General features: G+C 46.7%; 1 protein-coding gene across 1 annotated transcript in view; it reads right to left on the bottom strand.

Annotated features, from left to right (window-relative positions):
* Positions 1–4791: 4791 nt before the first annotated feature.
* LOC123992814 (protocadherin-16-like) overlaps positions 4792–19527 on the bottom strand; it is a 226115-nt gene continuing 211379 nt past the window's right edge. Inside the window, exons 19-28 of the mRNA XM_046294350.1 lie at positions 18075–18207; positions 17779–17965; positions 17221–17334; positions 16691–16902; positions 15729–15880; positions 15320–15450; positions 14376–14662; positions 13439–14106; positions 13129–13315; positions 4792–10185 (exon numbers count right to left, since the gene is read on the bottom strand). Coding sequence (XP_046150306.1) covers positions 8254–10185; positions 13129–13315; positions 13439–14106; positions 14376–14662; positions 15320–15450; positions 15729–15880; positions 16691–16902; positions 17221–17334; positions 17779–17965; positions 18075–18207 — 4003 coding nt within the window. The 3' untranslated portion in view covers positions 4792–8253. The remainder of the gene's footprint in view (positions 10186–13128; positions 13316–13438; positions 14107–14375; positions 14663–15319; positions 15451–15728; positions 15881–16690; positions 16903–17220; positions 17335–17778; positions 17966–18074; positions 18208–19527) is intronic.

Below are 19527 nucleotides of genomic sequence, written 5' to 3'. Positions count from 1 at the left end.
GTACTATACTGTTTGTTTGGAAGCATTTCTCACCCTAGGGGTTTGGTACTATACTGTTTGTTTGGAAACATTTCTCACCCTAGGACTTTGGTACTGTACTGTTTGTTTGGAAGCATTTCTCACCCTAGGAGTTTGGTACTATACTGTTTGTTTGGAAACATTTCTCACCCTAGGAGTTTGGTACTATACTGTTTGTTTGGAAACATTTCTCACCCTAGGAGTTTGGTACTATACTGTTTGTTTGGAAACATTTCTCACCTTAGGGGTTTGGTACTATACTGTTTGTTTGGAAGCATTTCTCACCCTAGGAGTTTGGTACTATACTGTTTGTTTGGAAGCATTTCTCACCCTAGGGGTTTGGTACTATACTGTTTGCCTTGTTAAGCACCTTTTATTCCATGCTGGGTGTATTAACATGTTTCAAGAACAAGAAAAATATTTTGAACCTAACGTCTATGATCAAAGCTGTGGGGCTGATCAAAAGGAATATTGGCATATTGTTCTCCAGTTTCAGCATTTCAAAAGCTTTTTTCCCAGTTGTAAACTAACAGCTTCAAACAACTCAGTGGGAATCTATAGACGTACAACATATAGATAGAGTTTCACCTCTCAGGAGGAGAGGAACGATAAGATCAGAGTAATTACAACATGAGACTCACACTGACTTGCTAATGTCTGTGTGCTTGAAAGCAAAGATAAGAAAATAAGAGACTGTGGTTTGAGTCTATTTGAACGAAACTAGGGTTTGCAGCCCAAATGGCACCTTATACCCTATTTACAGTAGTGCACTAATTTTGACCAGGGCTCATTGCGCAATATATTTAGGAATAAGGTCCCATGGGCCCTGGTCAAATGTAGTGCACTTTAATAGTGTGCCATTTGTGATGCATTCAAGGAATGAGGATACAGGGGTGAAAGCAATATTTCACTTCAAGTCAAGATGTCCGTCAAGAAAATGTAGGCTGCATTTGCACGTGAGCGGAGCGGCCAATATGAAGTACCATCTCTAGTGACTGTGCTGTTGAAGGAAAGATGATACGTTTCATTTGGTTCTGCTCACAGTCTCTCATTTCAAAAGGTGTGTGATGACTACACTCCTGACTTATGACTCATCTATAGCATCATGACGGGAGTCCAGCTGTGTGGGTGTGTGTGTGCCTGTGTGTGTGTGTGTTAGTGTGTGCCTGTGTGTGTGTGTGTTAGTGTGTGCCTGTGTGTGTGTGCCTGTGTGTGCCTGTGTGTGTGTGTGTGTGTGTGTGTGTGTGTGTGTGTGTGTGTGTGTGTGTGTGTGTGTGTGTGTGTGTGTGTGTGTGTGTGTGTGTGTGTGTGTGTGTGTGTGTGTGTGTGTGTGTGTGTGTGTGTGTGTGCGCGTGTGTGCCTGTGAGTGTGCCTGTGAGTGTGCCTGTGTGTGTGCCTGTGTGTGTGTGTGTGTGTGTGTGTGTGTGTGTGTGTGTGTGTGTGTGTGTGTGTGTGTGTGTGTGTGTGTGTGTGTGTGTGTGTGTGTGTGTGTGTGTGTGTGTGTGTGTGTGTGTGTGTGTGTATACAACGTGCGTGCTTGCATATGTGTATGTATGTGTGTAATACAGTGCTGCAGGCCAGGGTTTGGGTTACATCTCCAGGAGTGTAGCAGAGCAGATCCCTGGAGTGCAGCCTAGCCCCAGTCCTGTTTCAGCCTTGTTTCATCATCCTGAATAAGGGAGTGTTCTCCAGCCAGCGCCTGGCTAGAGGAACGTTAGCCAGCACCAGGCCGGCTCGCAGAGTGAAGCAATGTGAACCCACAGGCCAGGCATAGAAAATTAACATCTCCTCAACTGACCTTCCATTATCTTCATGAGTATTGTTGCATTCCCAATGGCACCCTATTCCCTATTTAATGCACTGCTTTTGACCAGGACAGGGTATAGGGTGCCATTTCGGACACAGATATGATCTAATAACATACACTATATACATGAAGGTATGTAAACACCCCTTCAAATTAGTGTATTCAGCTATTTCAGCCACACCCGTTGTTGACAAGTGTATAAAATCGAGCACACAGCCATGCAATCTCCATAAGAAACATTGGCAGTAGAATGGCTTGACTGAAGAGCTCAGTGACACCTTCATAGAATGCCACCTTTCCAACAAGTCAGTTTGCCAAATTTATGCCCTGCTAGAGCTGCCCCGGTCAATTGTAAGTGCTGTTATTGTGAAGCGGAAACGTCTAGAAGCAAAAATGGCTCAACCATAAAGTGATAGGCCACACAAGCTCTCAGAACAGGACCGTCACGTAGCACATAAAAATCGTCTGTCCTCGGTAGCAACTCAGTAGAGATCCAAACTGCCCCTGAAAGCAACGTCAGCACAATAACTGTTTTTTGGGAGCTTCATGAAATGGGTTTCCATGGCCCGATCAGCCGCACACAAGCCTAAGATCACCATGCGCAATGCCAAGCATCGGCTGGAGTTGTGTAAAGCTCGCTGCCATTGGGCTCTGGAGTGATGAATCACACTTCACCATCTGACAGTCCGACGAACGGATCTAGCTTTGGTAGATGCCAGGAGAACGTTACATGCCCCCAATGCATAGTGCCAGCTGTAAAGTTTGGTGGCGGAGGAATAATGGTCTGGGGCTGTTTTTCATGGAACGGTTAGGCCCCTTAGTTTCAGTGAAGGGAAATGTTAACGCTACAGCATACAATGACATTCTAGACGATTCTGTGCTTCCAACTTTGTGGCAACAGTTCGGGGAAGGCCAAACAATGACAATGCCCCTGTGCAAAAAGCGAGGTCCATACAGAATGGTTTGTCAGTGGATGAACTTGAGTGGCTTACACAGAGCCCTGACCTCAACCCCATCGGACACCTTTGGGATGAATTGGATCTCTGATTGCGAGCCAGGCCTAATCACCCAACATCAGTGACGACCTCACTAATGCTCTTGTGGCTGAATGGAAGCAAGTCCCCACAGCAATGTTCCAACATCTAGTGTAAAGCCTTCCCAGAAGAGTGGAGGCTGTTTCAGCTGCAAAGGGGGGTCCAACTCCATATTAATGCTTATGATTTTGGAATGAGATGTTTGACGAGCAGGTGTCCACATACCTTTGGTCATGTAGCGTAGAAGGAATATTAGAGAATGGGGGATGTGTGTAAGCTACTGATCTGCAAATAGATTAGAAAACTAAGTCAAGTGAAGGAGAACATTGTCATAATGGCCATATTGATATTCTTTACTCCGTTTTCTCCCCAACTTTGTGGTATCCAAATGGTAGTTACAGTCTTGTTTCATCGCTGCAACTCCTGTACGGACAGGAGGAGGCGAAGGTCGAGAGCCGTGCGTCTGCCGAAACACGGCCCAACCCAGCAGCACTGCTTCCTGACAATGCCCACTTAACCCGAAAACCAGCCGCACCAATGTGTCGGAGGAAACACCGTACACCTGGCAACCGTGTCAGCGTGCACTGTGCCTGGCCAGCCACAGGAGTCGCTAGTGCGCAATGGGACAAGGACATCCCTGCCAGCCAAACCCTTCCCTAACCCAAATGACGCTGGGCCAATTGTGTGCCGCCCCATGTGTCTCCCGGTCGCAGCAGACAGCGTATATATATGGTTTTGATGGGTTGGAGAGAGAGGGGACTGTTGTTGGAGACTACTGCACTTGACTTTATATGGTGACTTTATACTCTCAGCCAGGGCCATTTCCCAGACACAGATTACAACGTAGTTCTGGACTACGAATAATTTCAATGGAGAATCGTTATTGAACAAGATTTTTAGTCCAGGACTAGGCTTAATACTGTACCTGTCCGGGAAACCGGCCCTCAAAGTTTTTCAATAGCATAATGCACAAAGTGAAAAGCATCCAATATTTTATTGGCCTCTAACACATGAGATATTGAAACCACCCTTATACTTCAATCAGTCTCACTCATAGAACCCCCTAGCTGGGTAGTTATATACCTACCATTGACTTTCCATATAGCTAGCCACATACATTAGCCTACCAGGAGCACAAACCCTCTAACAAAGCAGGAACTGGTAGCTAGCAGTCTGAATGGAGTTTGGAGGAGAACCCTGCCACTTCATTTCCATGTCTGGCTGCTCCTAGCAACGAGGTTAGTGTGTAACTAGACCAGAAAAAGATGGGCCCTGGTCAGATGTAGGGCACTATATAAGGGATAGGGTGCCATTTGGGAAACACATTTACATTCAGCCCTCGTCATAAACAATACATTAAAGACTATGTCAATCCCATCTGGTCTTCATTCACTAGAGCTCTCAGTGATCCTCATTCTCATCTAGTAATGTAGTTGATCCTCATATTTAACAACTCCTCTTTGCTAATCAGAACAAGAGAGATAGAGACAGTACACTGTATTATGTTCACATAAGTACTTTAATCAGGCACTTTGACAAGAAGAACAAACACCTAGCACATCAGGGCAGATAAATGATATGTGGGGAACAAGTATATTATGGGCTACGTGCGGGAAGAAAGAGGATGTACAATTTTATAAATAACAAACTGATGAATGAACAAAGTAAGAGCTCAAAACATGATATCCAAGCTTCTTAATTTTAAACGTAGAGTTGAAGTCGGAAGTTTACATACACCTTAGCCAAATACATTGAAACTCAGTTTTTCACAATTCCTGATGTTTAATCCTAGTGTAAAAATTCCCTGTCTTAGGTCAGTTAGGATCACCAGTTTATTTTAAGAATGTGAAATGTCAGAATTAATAGTAAAGTGAAATAATCTGTCTGTAAACAATTGTTGGAAAAATTACTTGTGTCATGCACAAAGTAGATGTCCAAACCGACTTGCCAAAACTATGGTTTATTAACAAGAAATTTGTGGAGTGGTTGAAAAACGAGTTCTAATGACTCCAACCTAAGGGCATGTAAACTTCCGACTTCAACTGTAAATAGCCTTGTGTTTTAGGGGCAGTTTAACATGACTTAACAAACACTTTTAAAGATTTCTAAGTTGGAGTGGAGCTGAGTACTAATTAGCATCCATCACTGAGTGTGTTCCAAATGGCACCCTATTCCCTTCATGGAGCACTACTTTTGCAGCACACTATAGGGAATAAGGTACCATTTGGAACATAGCCTCTGTGTCTCAAGGATGTAGTGTAGTTTCTCAGAGCCAATAAAGGTAACGTTTCTTCATTTAACATGTTAACAATTAAAAACGGTACAAAGACTCCAAAACTGTCGGCCTGGAAGAAGCTCCACCGTGATGAATGAAGGAAAATGGAGTCTCCCGATTTAGTCCATGGCAGAAGGCTAGCTAACCATAAATACAACCTTACACAGGGGTATTTAGTACAGGCTGCCAAAACCACTTAAATTGAACTTGTTTTTCTATCAGACAACAGACAGTAAGCTACGAGCTGAAGGTCATGCAGGTCTACATGGGTTGCATCCCAAATAACTTAGTGAACTACTGTATAGGGAAGTGCACTCTTTTTTTACGGAGGAAAATACCCCAATAGGGCCCTGGTCAAAAGTACTATATAGGGAATAGGGTGCCATTTGGGACTCAGTTTGGTGTTACATTCTGATACCAAGAAGTGGTATCTCAACAGACACTAGTTAGTAGCTAGTTACACCTAACTCCAGGCGTAGTGAAAACTAACAATACTGCAAACTAACAATATTGATAACTTACATTACTGTAGTTCAGAGAAGGAACTAAGAGAGAACAGATAAGCAAATCTCAACAACACCGTTTTGATGAGTGTTCTTTCTAGGTTCAGTCCTGCATGTGATTTGAAAAGCAGTATTTCAGAGATTCATCTGGCTTTGTGGAACATCCCATGCAAAGAAATTATGAAAATATCTGTTGCTACAAGCTTCTCCTGGTCCAGGATGCTGGAGAGAATCCCATCGATACTGAGATGAGCTTAGTGAGCTACAGTCTGCCAGAGGTACACACACACAACCCTTATACAGTCTGTCAGAGGAACACACACAACCCTTATACAGTCTGTCAGAGGAACACACACAACCCTTATACAGTCTGTCAGAGGAACACACACAACCCTTATTCAGTCTGTCAGAGGTACACACACACAACCCTATTCAGTTTGTCAGAGGTACACACACAACCCTTATTCAGTCAGTCAGAGGTACACACAACCCTTATTCAGTCGGTCAGAGGTACACACAACCCTTATTCAGTCGGTCAGAGGTACACACAACCCTTATTTAATCTGTCAGAGGTACACACAACCCTTATTCAGTCGGTCAGAGGTACACACAACCCTTATTCAGTCGGTCAGAGGTACACACAACCCTTATTCAGTCGGTCAGAGGTACACACAACCCTTATTTAATCTGTCAGAGGTACACCAAAAAACCCTACTCAAACCTCAGGGTTTTCCACAAAGAATGTATGAGTGGCGCTGCGCCAACCTGTGTCCTTGGCTGTGCCAAAAAAATGTGTTTACTTTATTTATCAACTTTTAAGGAAATGTTTTGTTCTAGATGGCAGGAAATGACAGTTGCAGGTGTTTAGCAGCAACTGCAGGTTAGCTGCCTCTAGAATAACAACTAGACCGGTCTGCTGAATTACATGACATTGGGTTTTTTTCTTAGTTCTATTGCTGCTGGTCTCTATAATCTTTCTGACCTCCCCTGTCTGTCTATGTCTGAGTAGTTCTGCCCTTGTCTGTGTCTACTGTGCCACCAGAATACCAAGTAGACCTGTAAGGCTCATTGTGATTAAGGGATTAAGGACACCTGAAAGGAAGGACATGATGAATGGATGTCAGGTTCACCTCAACTAGACTGGAGGGAAGAAACAAAGGAACGTGTATAGGACATGACTGATCCCTTCAAACAAGACTCAAAAGACTATGTTTGCATCCCAAATGGTACCCTATTCCCTTTATAGTGCACTACTTTTGACCAGGTAGATCATTGTATAGGGAATAGGTGCCATTTGGGACACACATATGGCACACTGAATTATTATGAGAGGGATCCAACACGCTACCAGATTATTTTTGTTCTTCCAGCAAGAAAAGCTCCTTTTTCACTCCTCTGTAATAAATATTTACAAGAAATGACAGCATATCCCCCCAATCAATCACAATAATAGAAATAAAGAGCTTTGTTTTGTTCCAAAAACACATTAATGGTTAAGTACATGAGATACAACCAACATACAGTTCAAACATACTGTTACATAGCTACAAATATACACACATGGAAATATATTCTGAGGCTATAACAGCCCTCTGGCACAGAATTAGTGCCATTTCTAGTCAGAAACCAAAGTCAGTATAAAAATATAGACAAAAAAAGGTATCTTCTACAAAATATTGACATCATGGCTCCCCGTTAGAATGTGCAAATCCTGGGTAGTTTAGTTCTCTTGACACTGATTGGATAGAGGGAAGAGGAAGTCCTCAGGAACAGGCAACATCCATTTTGGTCTCAGTTTTGATTCTAGTCCAGTTTGAGAGTCCCATTAGTTTATGATGCATCTACCACCTTTGGTGGTTTGAGAGTTACTTCATTATTTAACTACAGTACTTAACCACATTCTGTGCTCTGCCCAGAATGGAAGGTACACTGTACGATCCAGTCTATTGACACCAGATACTGTGACCATTACACAATAGGAGGGGTACCACCCTGCAACCTAAATAGAGTGTCAATTGAGACAACACTTCTGTTTTTTGAGGAACAATAACTCAGTATCAGTCTTCCAATCTCCAGTACCTCAGAGTCTATAGAGTCTATATCCTTATCTCAGTCTACAGAGTCTATATCCTCACCTGTGAGTCGATACAGTCTATATCCTCACCTGTGAGTCGATACAGTCTATATCCTCACCTGTGAGTCGATACAGTCTATATCCTCACCTGTGAGTCGATACAGTCTATATCCTCACCTGTGAGTCGGTAGAGTCTATATCCTCACCTGTGAGTCGATAGAGTCTATATCCTCACCTGTGAGTCGATAGAGTCTATATCCTCACCTGTGAGTCGATAGAGTCTATATCCTCACCTGTGAGTCGATAGAGTCTATATCCTCACCTGTGAGTCGATAGAGTCTATATCCTCACCTGTGAGTCGATAGAGTCTATATCCTCACCTGTGAGTCGATAGAGTCTATATCCTCACCTGTGAGTCGATAGAGTCTATATCCTCACCTGTGAGTCGACAGAGTCTATATCCTCACCTGTGAGTCGATAGAGTCTATATCCTCACCTGTGAGTCGATAGAGTCTATATCCTCACCTGTGAGTCGATACACTCTATATCCTCATCTCGGCCTCTTCAATGTGCTCCATGCTGTGTTCAGTGGTGCTGATCATGGAGGCTGAGGGGCCCTGGGTGACCCCGAAGGGTATGATGGCCGGGGAGCGGGCGGCCAGGGGGGACAGGGAGGGGGAAAAGCTGGGGGACATGGCTACTGAGGAGGGGGAGCCCTCGTGACTGATGGGGGACCTCCGTAGGGAGGCCAGGTGGGGGAAGGAGGACCTCCCCACAGAGGGCTTGACAGGAGCAGGCTTGACCGGGACTGTCTTCGCGCCGGGGTGGGCTATGGAGGTGATTAGGGGCGGGGGGTCAATGCGAGGGGGTTTGGGGTCCACCTTGGCTTTGTGCTGGAGCGGTCTGCGAGGGTTAGGAGTGGCCGTCTCATCCTTTAACCTCGCTATCTCCGTGAAGACGCTTGCTAATGGCTGGAACTGTGGACACCAGTTCAGCAGGTAGTCCCAGTTATAACTACCCCTCAGCTCCTCGTCACTGGCCACTATGGCTGTGAGGGAGCCGTCCACAGCGGGTTTACCATCCACTGGGAAGGCATAGTCTTTAGGGTGGGAGATGTTCAGCCCCCTCCCTACCCCCAGATAACCTCCTCCATCCTCCCTGTAGACAGGCACCTGCCCAGCCAGCAGAGTCCCACTGAGATTGGCCAGCTTCTTGGCCTTAAACCACTGGTTGGCGTCAATGTTGGGCTCACACGAGATGTCAGACAGCTGGTCAGCGTCCTGCTGGATACCAGAGTCTGGCCCGCGGGCTGAGATGTGTTCCTGCATGGACGAAGAGATGGAGGAGACACGGGGGTACTCGTTGATCATCCGGATCTCATCGTCCTCCGCCGCTTCCGCTGAGCCACGCCCGCTGGAGTGGGATGGGTCCAGGGAGCCCCCGCGGGGGTATGGCCCTCCCCCTCCACTCCCTGTTTGGTCGGAAACGTACCCTGGTAAGGCCTGATGGTAGATGCGGTCATTCCGGTCAGTGTCGGTAACTTTAGTCTCCTCTAGTTTGTGTAGCATGGTGCCGTGGCCGGGAGAGGCTGGAGGTCTGCAGCGACTCTGCTGCTCCTTCCTCTGACGTCTCAGTCTCACACAAAACAGAGACATGGCGATGAAGATGAGGATGAGGATGGCTCCCAGGGACACAGCGATCACACTGACCAGCAGCAGGTTCATGTCCGACACCAGGCCGAAGGACGTGTTTGTCACGTCAACGGTGAGGCGGGCGGTGGCCACGCGGGACGTCTTCAGTGGGCTGTGGGCCATCAGGTCAAGGGTCATCACACGGACCTCCCTCTTGGCCCTGCTCATGTGTCGAACGTGGCTGTCCATCTTCAGGGAGACCACACCTGTCGATGCATTGACCTGGAAGTAGGGCGAGGGGTCAGCTAGGGAGTACAGAACAATCCCGTCCACTCCCTCGTCCTCGTCTCTGGCTGTCACCTGACCGATGCTCTGGCCCTTCTTCGCCCCCTCAGGAACCAGGAAGGAGAACTCTAAGTCGGAGAACACAGGGTCGTACTCATCCTCCCCCATCACGTACACCTGGATGGTCACCGTGGCAGAGTAGTTCCCTGTGTCCATGGCTAGAGCTACAAAGTTGAACATGTTGACCTTCTCAAAGTCAAAGGCGGAGCGAGTCCGGACCTCGCCTGACGTCTGGTTGAGCAAGAAGGAGTCTTTCCCCTCTCCAGTCTTGTCCAACATGTAGTACCTCAGCTGTCCGAAGACTCCCGTGTCCTGGTCGATGGCGTGCAGCATGGTGACAAGGGTGTTGTGAGGCTGGTTCTCTCTGACGCTGGCGGTGAGGATGGGCAGAGGGAAGTAAGGTCTGTTGTCATTAATGTCTTTCACCTCCACAGTGACAGGAGCCAGCGCATAGTGACCCTGTCCATCTGTCGCCTGCACAATGATCACATGGGATGCCTAGTAGGAGGGTCAGACGGAGAGGGGGAGAGAGAGAGTGAGGGAAAGAGGGTGACAGAGAGAGATAGATGTGAGATGGAGAGAGAGATTAATACTTTCTTTCTCGCTGAAGGGAAATTAATTGGCAGCAGAATATACAAACAGTCTATGTTACGATAACGCCGAAGAGGATGGCGGATGTTTTACATGCCCGTAACCAAGTGTGCTATTTTGTTCGTTATTTTTGTGTTGTTTGTAACTTGTTTTTTTTTAAACTTATTTTGTACATAATGTTGCTGCTACCATCTCTTATGACCGAAAATAACTTATTGACATCAGAACTGGGATTAATCACCACGGACTGGAAGAAACTTTTTCCTTTAATGAGCCTGATGAGAAAGATTGATCTCCCGGGAACAGGCCCGGATCCCCGTCATTTGCGTGAAGCCTTTTGAGAATCCGTAGGCGAGCGAGTAAACTCCCACTGCCATCAATCCCACCAACGGGACATTAAGAACTGTAATATCTTGTGTTTCACCGAGTCGTGGCTGAACGAAGACACGGATAATATAGAGCTGGAGGGATATTCAATGCACCGGCAAAATATGGGGTGGAGGTGTGTGTCTTTTTGTCAGTAACAGCTGGTGCGGGATGTCTAATATTAAAGAAGTCTCTGAATCCTACTACACCGGCTCTGACGCTCGTCGGATGTGGCAGGGCTTGAACACAATTACGGACTACAAAGGGAAACCCAGACGCGAGCCTACCAGGTGAGCTAAATGCCCTTTATGCTCACTTCGAGGCAAGCAACACTGAAGCATACACGAGAGCACCAGCTGTTCTGGATGACTGTGTGATAAAGCTCTCGGTAGCCGATGTGAGCAAGACCTTTAAACATGTCAACATTCACAAAGCTGAGGGGCCAGATGGATTACCAGGATGTGTACTCAAAGAATGTGTGGACCAACTGGCAAGTGTCTATAATACCTACATGTTTCAAGCCGACCAACATCCCTGTGTACAAGGACACGAAAGTAACTGCCTAAACAATTACCGCCCCGTAGCACTCACGTCGGTAGCCATGAAATGCTTTGAAAGTCAGGTCATGGCTCACATTAAAAGCATTCTCCTGGACACCCTAGACTCACACCAATTGGAATACCGCCCCAACAGATCCACAGATGACGCAATCTCAATCGCACTCCACACTGCCCTTTCCCACCTGGACAAAAGGAACACCTATGTGAGAATGCTGTTCATTGACTACAGCTCAGCTTTCAACACCATAGTGTCCACAAAGCTCATCACTAAGCTAAGAACCCTGGGACTAAACACGTCCGTCTGCAACTGGATCCTGGACTTCCTGACGGGCCGCCCCCTGGTGGTAAGAGTAGGCACCAACATGTCTGCCACGCTGATCCTCAACACTGGGGCCCCTCAGGGGTCTGTACTTAGTTCCCTCCTGTACTCCCTGTTCACCCACGACTGCGTGGCCAAACATGACTCCAACACCATCATTAAGTTTGCTGATGACACAACAGTGGTAGGCCTGATCACCGACAACGATGAGACAGCTTATAGGGAGGAGGTCAGAGACCTGGCAGTGTGGTGCCAGGACAACAACCTTTCCCGCAATGTGAGCAAGACAAAGGAGCTGATCGTGGACTACAGGAAAGGGTGGGCCAAACAGGCCGCCATTAACATCAACGGGGCTGTAGTGGAGCGGGTCAAGAGTTTCAAGTTCCTTGGTGTCCACATCACCAACAAACTATCATGGTCCAAACATGCCAAAACAGTCGTGAAGAGGGCATGACAACACGTTTTCCCCCTCAGGAGACTGAAAAGATTTGGCATGGGTCCCCAGATCCCCCAAAAATTCTACAGCTGCACCATCGAGAGCATCCTGACCGGTTGCATCACCGCCTGGCATGGCAACTGCTCGGCATCTGACCTTAATAATAATAATAATATATGCCATTTAGCAGACGCTTTTATCCAAAGCGACTTAAGAGCGTAGTGCGTATGACCCAGTACATCACTGGGGCCAAGCTTCCTGCAAACAAGGACCTATATACTAGGCGATGTTAGAGGAAAGCCCATAAAATTGTCAGAGACTCCAGTCACCCAAGTCATAGACTGTTTTCTCTGCTACCACACGGCAAGCAGTACCGGAGCACCAACTGTAGGACCAAAAGACTCCTTAACAACTTTTACCCCCAAGTCATAAGAATTGCTGAACAATTCATCAAATGGCCACCAAACTATTAGATTGAACCCCCCTCCCCCTCCATTTGTTGTGTACTGCCGCTACTCACTGTTTATTATCTCTGCATAGTCACTTCACCCCTACCTACATTTGGGCGGCAGGTAGCCTAGTGGTTCGAGTGTTGGGCCAGTAACCAAGACGTTGCTAGATCGAATCCCCAAGCTGACAAGGTCAAAATCTGTCGTTCTGTCTCTGAACAAGGCAGTTAACCCACTGTTCCTAGGCTGTAATTGTGAATAAGAATTTGTTCTTAACTGACTTGCCTAGTTAAATAAAGGTAAAACAAATAAATAAATAAATGTACAAATTACCTTTAACCCGTACACTGACTCGGTACCGGTACCTGCTGTATATAGCCTTGTTATTGTTATGCTATTGTGTTACTTTTAAATTATTTTTTACTTTAGTTTATTTGGTAAATATTTTCTTAACTCTTCTTGAACCTACTGTTGGTTAAGGGCTTGTAAGTAAGTATTTCAAGGTAAGGTCTGCTACACTTGTTGTATCCGGCGCATGTGACAAATAAAGTTTGATTTGATAACTATTGACCAAGTCTTTGTCTATTTCTGTATCAAACTATGTCCTATGTAGTACACTTCTTTTGACCAGGGCCCATAGGGCTCTTTAAAAAGTTGTGCACTATATGGGAAATAGGGTGCCATTTGGGGCACAGGACAAGCCAGGAAGTGCCTTGGTACCTGTCTCTCGCTGTCCAGTGGTCTCTGCAGCATCAGGGCTCCGGTCCAGCGGTCTACCTGGAACATACCCGTCTCATCCCCAGAGCTGATCAGGTACTGCACCTTCCCTACGGCCGGGGAGTCTGGGTCTGTTGCAGACAGGCTGAGGACCTCAGTCCCTGTGGCTGCTCCTTCACTCACCACCACACTGCAGAGTTCAAGGGGTTATTATTAGTCACTTTTACAAAAAACATGACTTTTGGTTTCCCAGTGCAAACACATGTAATAGAGCAATTAAGGACATCTAACAAACAACAAAGTACCAAAGTACCTGTACTCTGCCCTGCTGAACGCCGGAGGGTTGTCGTTAGTATCTGTCACACTGATCAGCGCAGAGACAGCCGAGCTCCTCTGGGGCACGCCGCGGTCTGACACGACCACAGTCAGGTTGTAACTGGACACAGCCTCGAAGTCCAGCCCCTCACCGGTCAATACCAGGCTGCCTACTGTCTGGAAGCCACGTCCTTCTAGGAAGCGTACGCTGCTCTCAATCTGGAAGGCATTGCCTGCGTTTCCGCTGGCTATAGTGAAGTCATAGCCGCAGTTGTCGCGTGACGTGTCGCCGTCGGCCGCCTCCAGGGTCAGGATGGTGGCGCCCGGGAGGCCGTCCTCCGACACCGTGGCTCTGTACTCTGATTGGTGGAAGACGGGCGCGTTGTCGTTGACGTCAGACACCTGGACCTGTACAGTAGCGGTGGAGGAGAGGGCTGGTGTTCCCATGTCTCTGGACTCTATTACCACCAGGATAGAAGGGTTCTCAGAGTCAAACTCTGCCTGCTGGGTGATGAACAGGGTACCATTGCTGGGGTCGATGTAGAAGATGTCCCGGGTTGATGACATCACTCTGTACATGACACGGCCGTTCTCTCCAGAGTCGCGGTCCGTGGCTGTCACAGTGACAACTGCACTGCCAGCTGGGGTGTGCTCTGCCAGAATCACCTGGGAAACACAGCAGGGACGTATTCAGAATAGATGAGGCATGTTGGACAGGAATGCTAATGGTTAATGGTACCAGGAATCTGAGATAGTAAACTAAATGAGGAAACGAGATACATACACACACACACACATGGTATCATTATTGAACTGTATGTACATAGAAAAATCCAGCTAAATAGTTCTCATAGTCTCTTATGGCATCATTGCATCCTGCCAACACAAACACAGATTTTCCAAGGCTAGTGGAGACCGGTTAGAGGATAGACTACCTGGTAAAGATCCTGTGTGAACGTAGGAACGTTATCATTGACATCCTCCACCAGTATGGTGAGGTTAGCTTCAGTCTGGTGTTTGGAGTCAGTAGCCCTGACAGTCAGCGTGTACCAGGTCCTCTCCTCGTAGTCCAGAGGGGCGGTCAGAGACACCCCGCCCCCGTAGCGGTGGATCCCAAACACGCCCTGGGAGGACGGGTCCAGGTGGAGGGTGTAGGACAGGGTTGGGCCTGAGTCAACGTCGTTTCCAGTCACCTGGGTTATTACCGAGCCTATCAGAGTGTCTGAAGGGAGAGGGAGAGAAAAGGGGGAGGGGGATAGTACAGGGGGATAGAGAGTGAGAGTGGGAGAGAGCGAGAGAACAGGGTTTGGGAGATTGTTATATGGGAACAACACTATAGCCATAGAAGCAGCTCCCAGCACATAACATATCCTATTACATCATGTTGCTTTTAGGAATATATTGCACACTTCTGATTTCTTTTTTTTTTCCTGAATTTGATATTTTATACAGGAAACTGTAGACGTCATATGTACAGAAGGATATGAATAGAGGGAAACTTGGCTTCAGAACGACTCATAAAAGGGTCAGTTTTATCACTGAGAACTGCCGAGTGCTGCCAGAGACAGGAGTGAGGATCAGTGATAAGATCAGTGGACTAAAAGTTCACTGTTTAATTGACTGTGTCTCAAATGTCTTAGAAACTTGATACATACACCCCCTGGTAGAGCACGACATAGTGAATAGGATGTCAGTTAAACACACTTGGGTTCAAATACTATTTCAAACCATTCAAAAAATGTGTGTTTGCTTTAGCCTGCCTGAAGTACCAGTTGGGTGAGGTTTGCACTTTTGCGAAGCCCAGCTAAAGTATTTAAAATGAATTCAAATCATATTTGAACCCGGGTCTGCAGTTGAGACCTGTAGGTCATTGACTTACTCTCTGGCACTCTGATCTCGCGCGGCAAGGGGATTGTAGGACTATTGTCATTGAGGTCCACGATTATCACCGTGAGGGTCGCCGAGCCGGCCAATCGTGGTGTGCCCCGGTCCGTTGCCGTAACAACCAGCCTGGTGCCATGGAAATGATAAAAGAAACTGTCAGTTGGAGTTTGGTTCTTATCTTTTATGTTTCAGGTTTCATAACCTTTCATCTCCTGCTGTCTTACATCAGAACCTGTTGTAGCCCAGAGCATGACAGATATTTAGTTTCCAATACAAAGAGAAAGAGAGTACAAGAACAGAGAGAGTATTTATAGACTGAAAACAAAGGTTAGCCCGCTTAGGGAGACCACATGGCAGGCAGATTGTGAACAAACACACACTCTCACAAGGCCCTGCCCCCTCACTTGGTTTGTGTCCAGATCTCTCGGTCCATGATAGCGGCGGTGGTGATGCTTCCGGTCAGCGGGTCGATCTTGAACAGACCGCTGAGAGACGACGACCTCAGACTGTAGGTCACCTGACCATTCTGGCCCTGGTCCAGGTCATCAGCCACCACCTGCATGGGACAGACAGGAAGTCGCATGACAGAGGTCAGAAAGAAAATCTAAACCAAAAAAAGCATTGTCTTCTGATATCACTGGTTTTCTTTTGTCTTAAAAGCAAAGTGTACTTGTGTTTATGGTTAGCAATTTACAATCTGTTTTATTGTGTAGGAAACTGATTTTGCTGTCATTGGCTGTTGTTCACCCTTCCCCTGCTGTTCATTATTTTGAATGTTGTTTTGTTTTTGAAAGCAATAGAAAAAATATTCATAAATAATAATAATCTGCCAACAGCTGTGGAACAGTAACAGGACCTGGTGATGAATATTGGACTTGGAGAGTTTATAAGAAGGTTCTAAATGGCCGTGGTTTCATACAGCATACAGTTGAGTCTACAGTGGTTAGAGTGTTGGGCCAGTAACCAAAAGGTTGCTGGATCGAATCCAAGAGCTGACAAGGTACAAATCTGTCATTCTGCCCCTGAGCAAGGCAGTTAACCCACTGTTCCCCGGGCACCAAAGATGTGGATGTCGATTATGGCAGCCCCCCGCACCTCTCTGAGACACATTTCAGTTGAATGCATTCAGTTGTACAACTAACTAGGTATCCTCCCTTATACTCAACTAGGAAACACACTGCAGTATAGGCATAGGAACAGACAGTCACCTCTCAGAACTACCTCAGCAGCACTGAAACTATCCAGATCTCTACCGTCTGAACTTTTTCTAGCCCACCATCTCACACCACCTATCGCCAAGCATAATGCAGGGGTGTTTGTGAGTGTCTGTGTGCACCAGTGTGTGCACGCTCATTAGTGTACCTACCTGTATGATAGGGAAATGATATCCCTGTGCCTCTCGTATGTAGGCTACATAGTTCTGCAGCTGGAAGCGCGGCAGGTTGTCATTGACGTCCTGAAGGATCAGGTTGACCGCCATGAAGGAACTGGAGGATGCAGTTTCAGCCTTCACCACCAGGCGGAGTCTAGGGGTCTCCTCATAGTCCAGCCCCATGGAGCTCTGTACCCAGATCTCACCTGGTTAGAACAATAACAAGGACAGATCTCACCTGGTTAGAACAATAACAAGGACAGGTCTCACCTGGTTAGAACAATAACAAATCTCACCTGGTTAGAACAATAACAAGGACAGATCTCACCTGGTTAGAACAATTACAAAGGGTCTGAGAACCAATTGGGCAATGGATAATCATGATATGCATCAGAGATGTAGAGTGTAAACACATGTAAAGAGTTTTTGACACAACTTTTTCATACAGTGAATCTAAAAAAAAAATTTTTACGCATTTTTTGTCAACATGGGTTTTTATGTAATTCCCCACCCCAGTGGCTTACCAGTGGAGGAGCTGATTCCAAAGGAGTGTAGGGTGTTGCCGCTGAAGATGCTGTAACTGATCCCACTACGGGATCCATCAGGGTACTGGGCCTGAGTCTGCACCACAGCGGTACCTGGAGGAGGACAACACCCACCTCACTATCACCCTGTGTTCTAAACCCACGCACCTCACTAGCACCCTGATTACTTACATTATACACACCTCAGACTCACAACAAAATATATATATACATTATTATAAACTGGGTGTTTCGATCCCTGAATGCTGATTGGCTGACAACCGTGGTAAATCAAACCGTATACCACGGGTATGACAAAACATTTCTTTTTACTGCTCTAATTATGTTGGTAACCAGTTTCTAATAGCAATAAGGCGCCTCTGGGGTTTGTGATATATGGCCAATATACCACGGCTAAGGGCTGAATCCAGGCACTCAGTGTTGTGTTGTGCATAAAGACAGTCATTAGCCGCGGTATATTGGTCATACCACACCCCCCCGGAACGTATTGCTTAAATATCACACTCTTTGAATCAAAGAAAAATCCCCTGTTCCTACCTTTGGCGGCGTTCTCCTGCAGGCTGACGTCTCTAGCGTGGCGTGAGAAGCGGATCCCCCTGTAGGTCTGTTCTCTGATGTAGATGACCACCACCCCTAGAGAGGACTGAGCTGGGCTTCCCTGGTCCATAGCCTCTACAATCAGAGTCCTCTGGCCCTGGGTCAGTCCCTGCAGCATCTCTGTAGCCTGGGATGAAATAATTAATTACAATTCTTTTTGTCTTAAGTCTCCCTAAGCAAGCCATCCCTTAAGTGGGTATTTGACACAAATACCCTGATGAATAACGTAACAACACCTGGATGTCCCCGGTCAGAGAGTTGATGGTGAAGCCCCGGACAGGGCTGGCGAAGCGGTAGAACAGTGAGCCGTTGGCCCCAAAATCCCGGTCCTCCGCCCGCATGGTGGACAGGACGCGATGGGAGGAGACACTGGAGAAGAAGAACATGGATGTCCAACTAAAATGTGTCTTCTGCTTTTATTCAAACCCCTCTGAAAGACGCATGCAGAGGGAGGCTTGGAGCATAGGGCAGCCATACTACGATGCCCGTTGAGCAGTTTAGGGGTTACGTGCCTTGTTCAAGGGCACAACAGTAGGGGATGGCATCTAAGACACACAACAGTAGGGGATGGCATCTAAGACACACAACAGTAGGGGATGGCATCTAAGACACACAACAGTAGGGGATGGCATCTAAGACACACAGCAGTAGGGGATGGCATCTAAGACACACAACAGCAAGTGATGGCATCTAAGACACACAACAGTAGGGGATGGCATCTAAGACACACAACAGCAAGTGATGGCATCTAAGACACACAACAGCAAGTGATGGCATCTAAGACACACAACAGCAAGTGATGGCATCTAAGACACACAACAGCAAGTGATGGCATCTAAGACACACAACAGCAAGTGATGGCATCTAAGACACACAACAGCAAGTGATGGCATCTAAGACACACAACAGCAAGTGATGGCATCTAAGACACACAACAGCAAGTGATGGCATCTAAGACACACAGCAGTAGGGGATGGCATCTAAGACACACAACAGCAAGTGATGGCATCTAAGACACACAACAGCAAGTGATGGCATCTAAGACACACAACAGTAGGGGATGGCATCTAAGACACACAACAGTAGGGGATGGCATCTAAGACACACAACAGTAGGGGATGGCATCTAAGACACACAGCAGTAGGGGATGGCATCTAAGACACACAACAGCAAGTGATGGCATCTAAGACACACAGCAGTAGGGGATGGCATCTAAGACACACAACAGCAAGTGATGGCATCTAAGACACACAACAGCAAGTGATGGCATCTAAGACACACAACAGTAGGGGATGGCATCTAAGACACACAACAGTAGGGGATGGCATCTAAGACACACAACAGTAGGGGATGGCATCTAAGACACACAACAGTAGGGGATGGCATCTAAGACACACAACAGTAGGGGATGGCATCTAAGACACACAACAGCAAGTGATGGCATCTAAGACACACAACAGTAGGGGATGGCATCTAAGACACACAACAGCAAGTGATGGCATCTAAGACACACAACAGTAGGGGATGGCATCTAAGACACACAACAGCAAGTGATGGCATCTAAGACACACAACAGCAAGTGATGGCATCTAAGACACACAATAGCAAGTGATGGCATCTAAGACACACAACAGCAAGTGATGGCATCTAAGACACACAACAGCAAGTGATGGCATCTAAGACACACAA

This window comes from Oncorhynchus gorbuscha, linkage group LG13 (assembly GCF_021184085.1).
Source record: "Oncorhynchus gorbuscha isolate QuinsamMale2020 ecotype Even-year linkage group LG13, OgorEven_v1.0, whole genome shotgun sequence".
In the NCBI taxonomy this organism is placed as follows: Eukaryota; Metazoa; Chordata; class Actinopteri; order Salmoniformes; family Salmonidae; genus Oncorhynchus; species Oncorhynchus gorbuscha.
The sequence above is the reverse complement of the archived record's forward strand: the minus strand, read 5'-3'. Positions and strand labels throughout refer to the sequence as shown.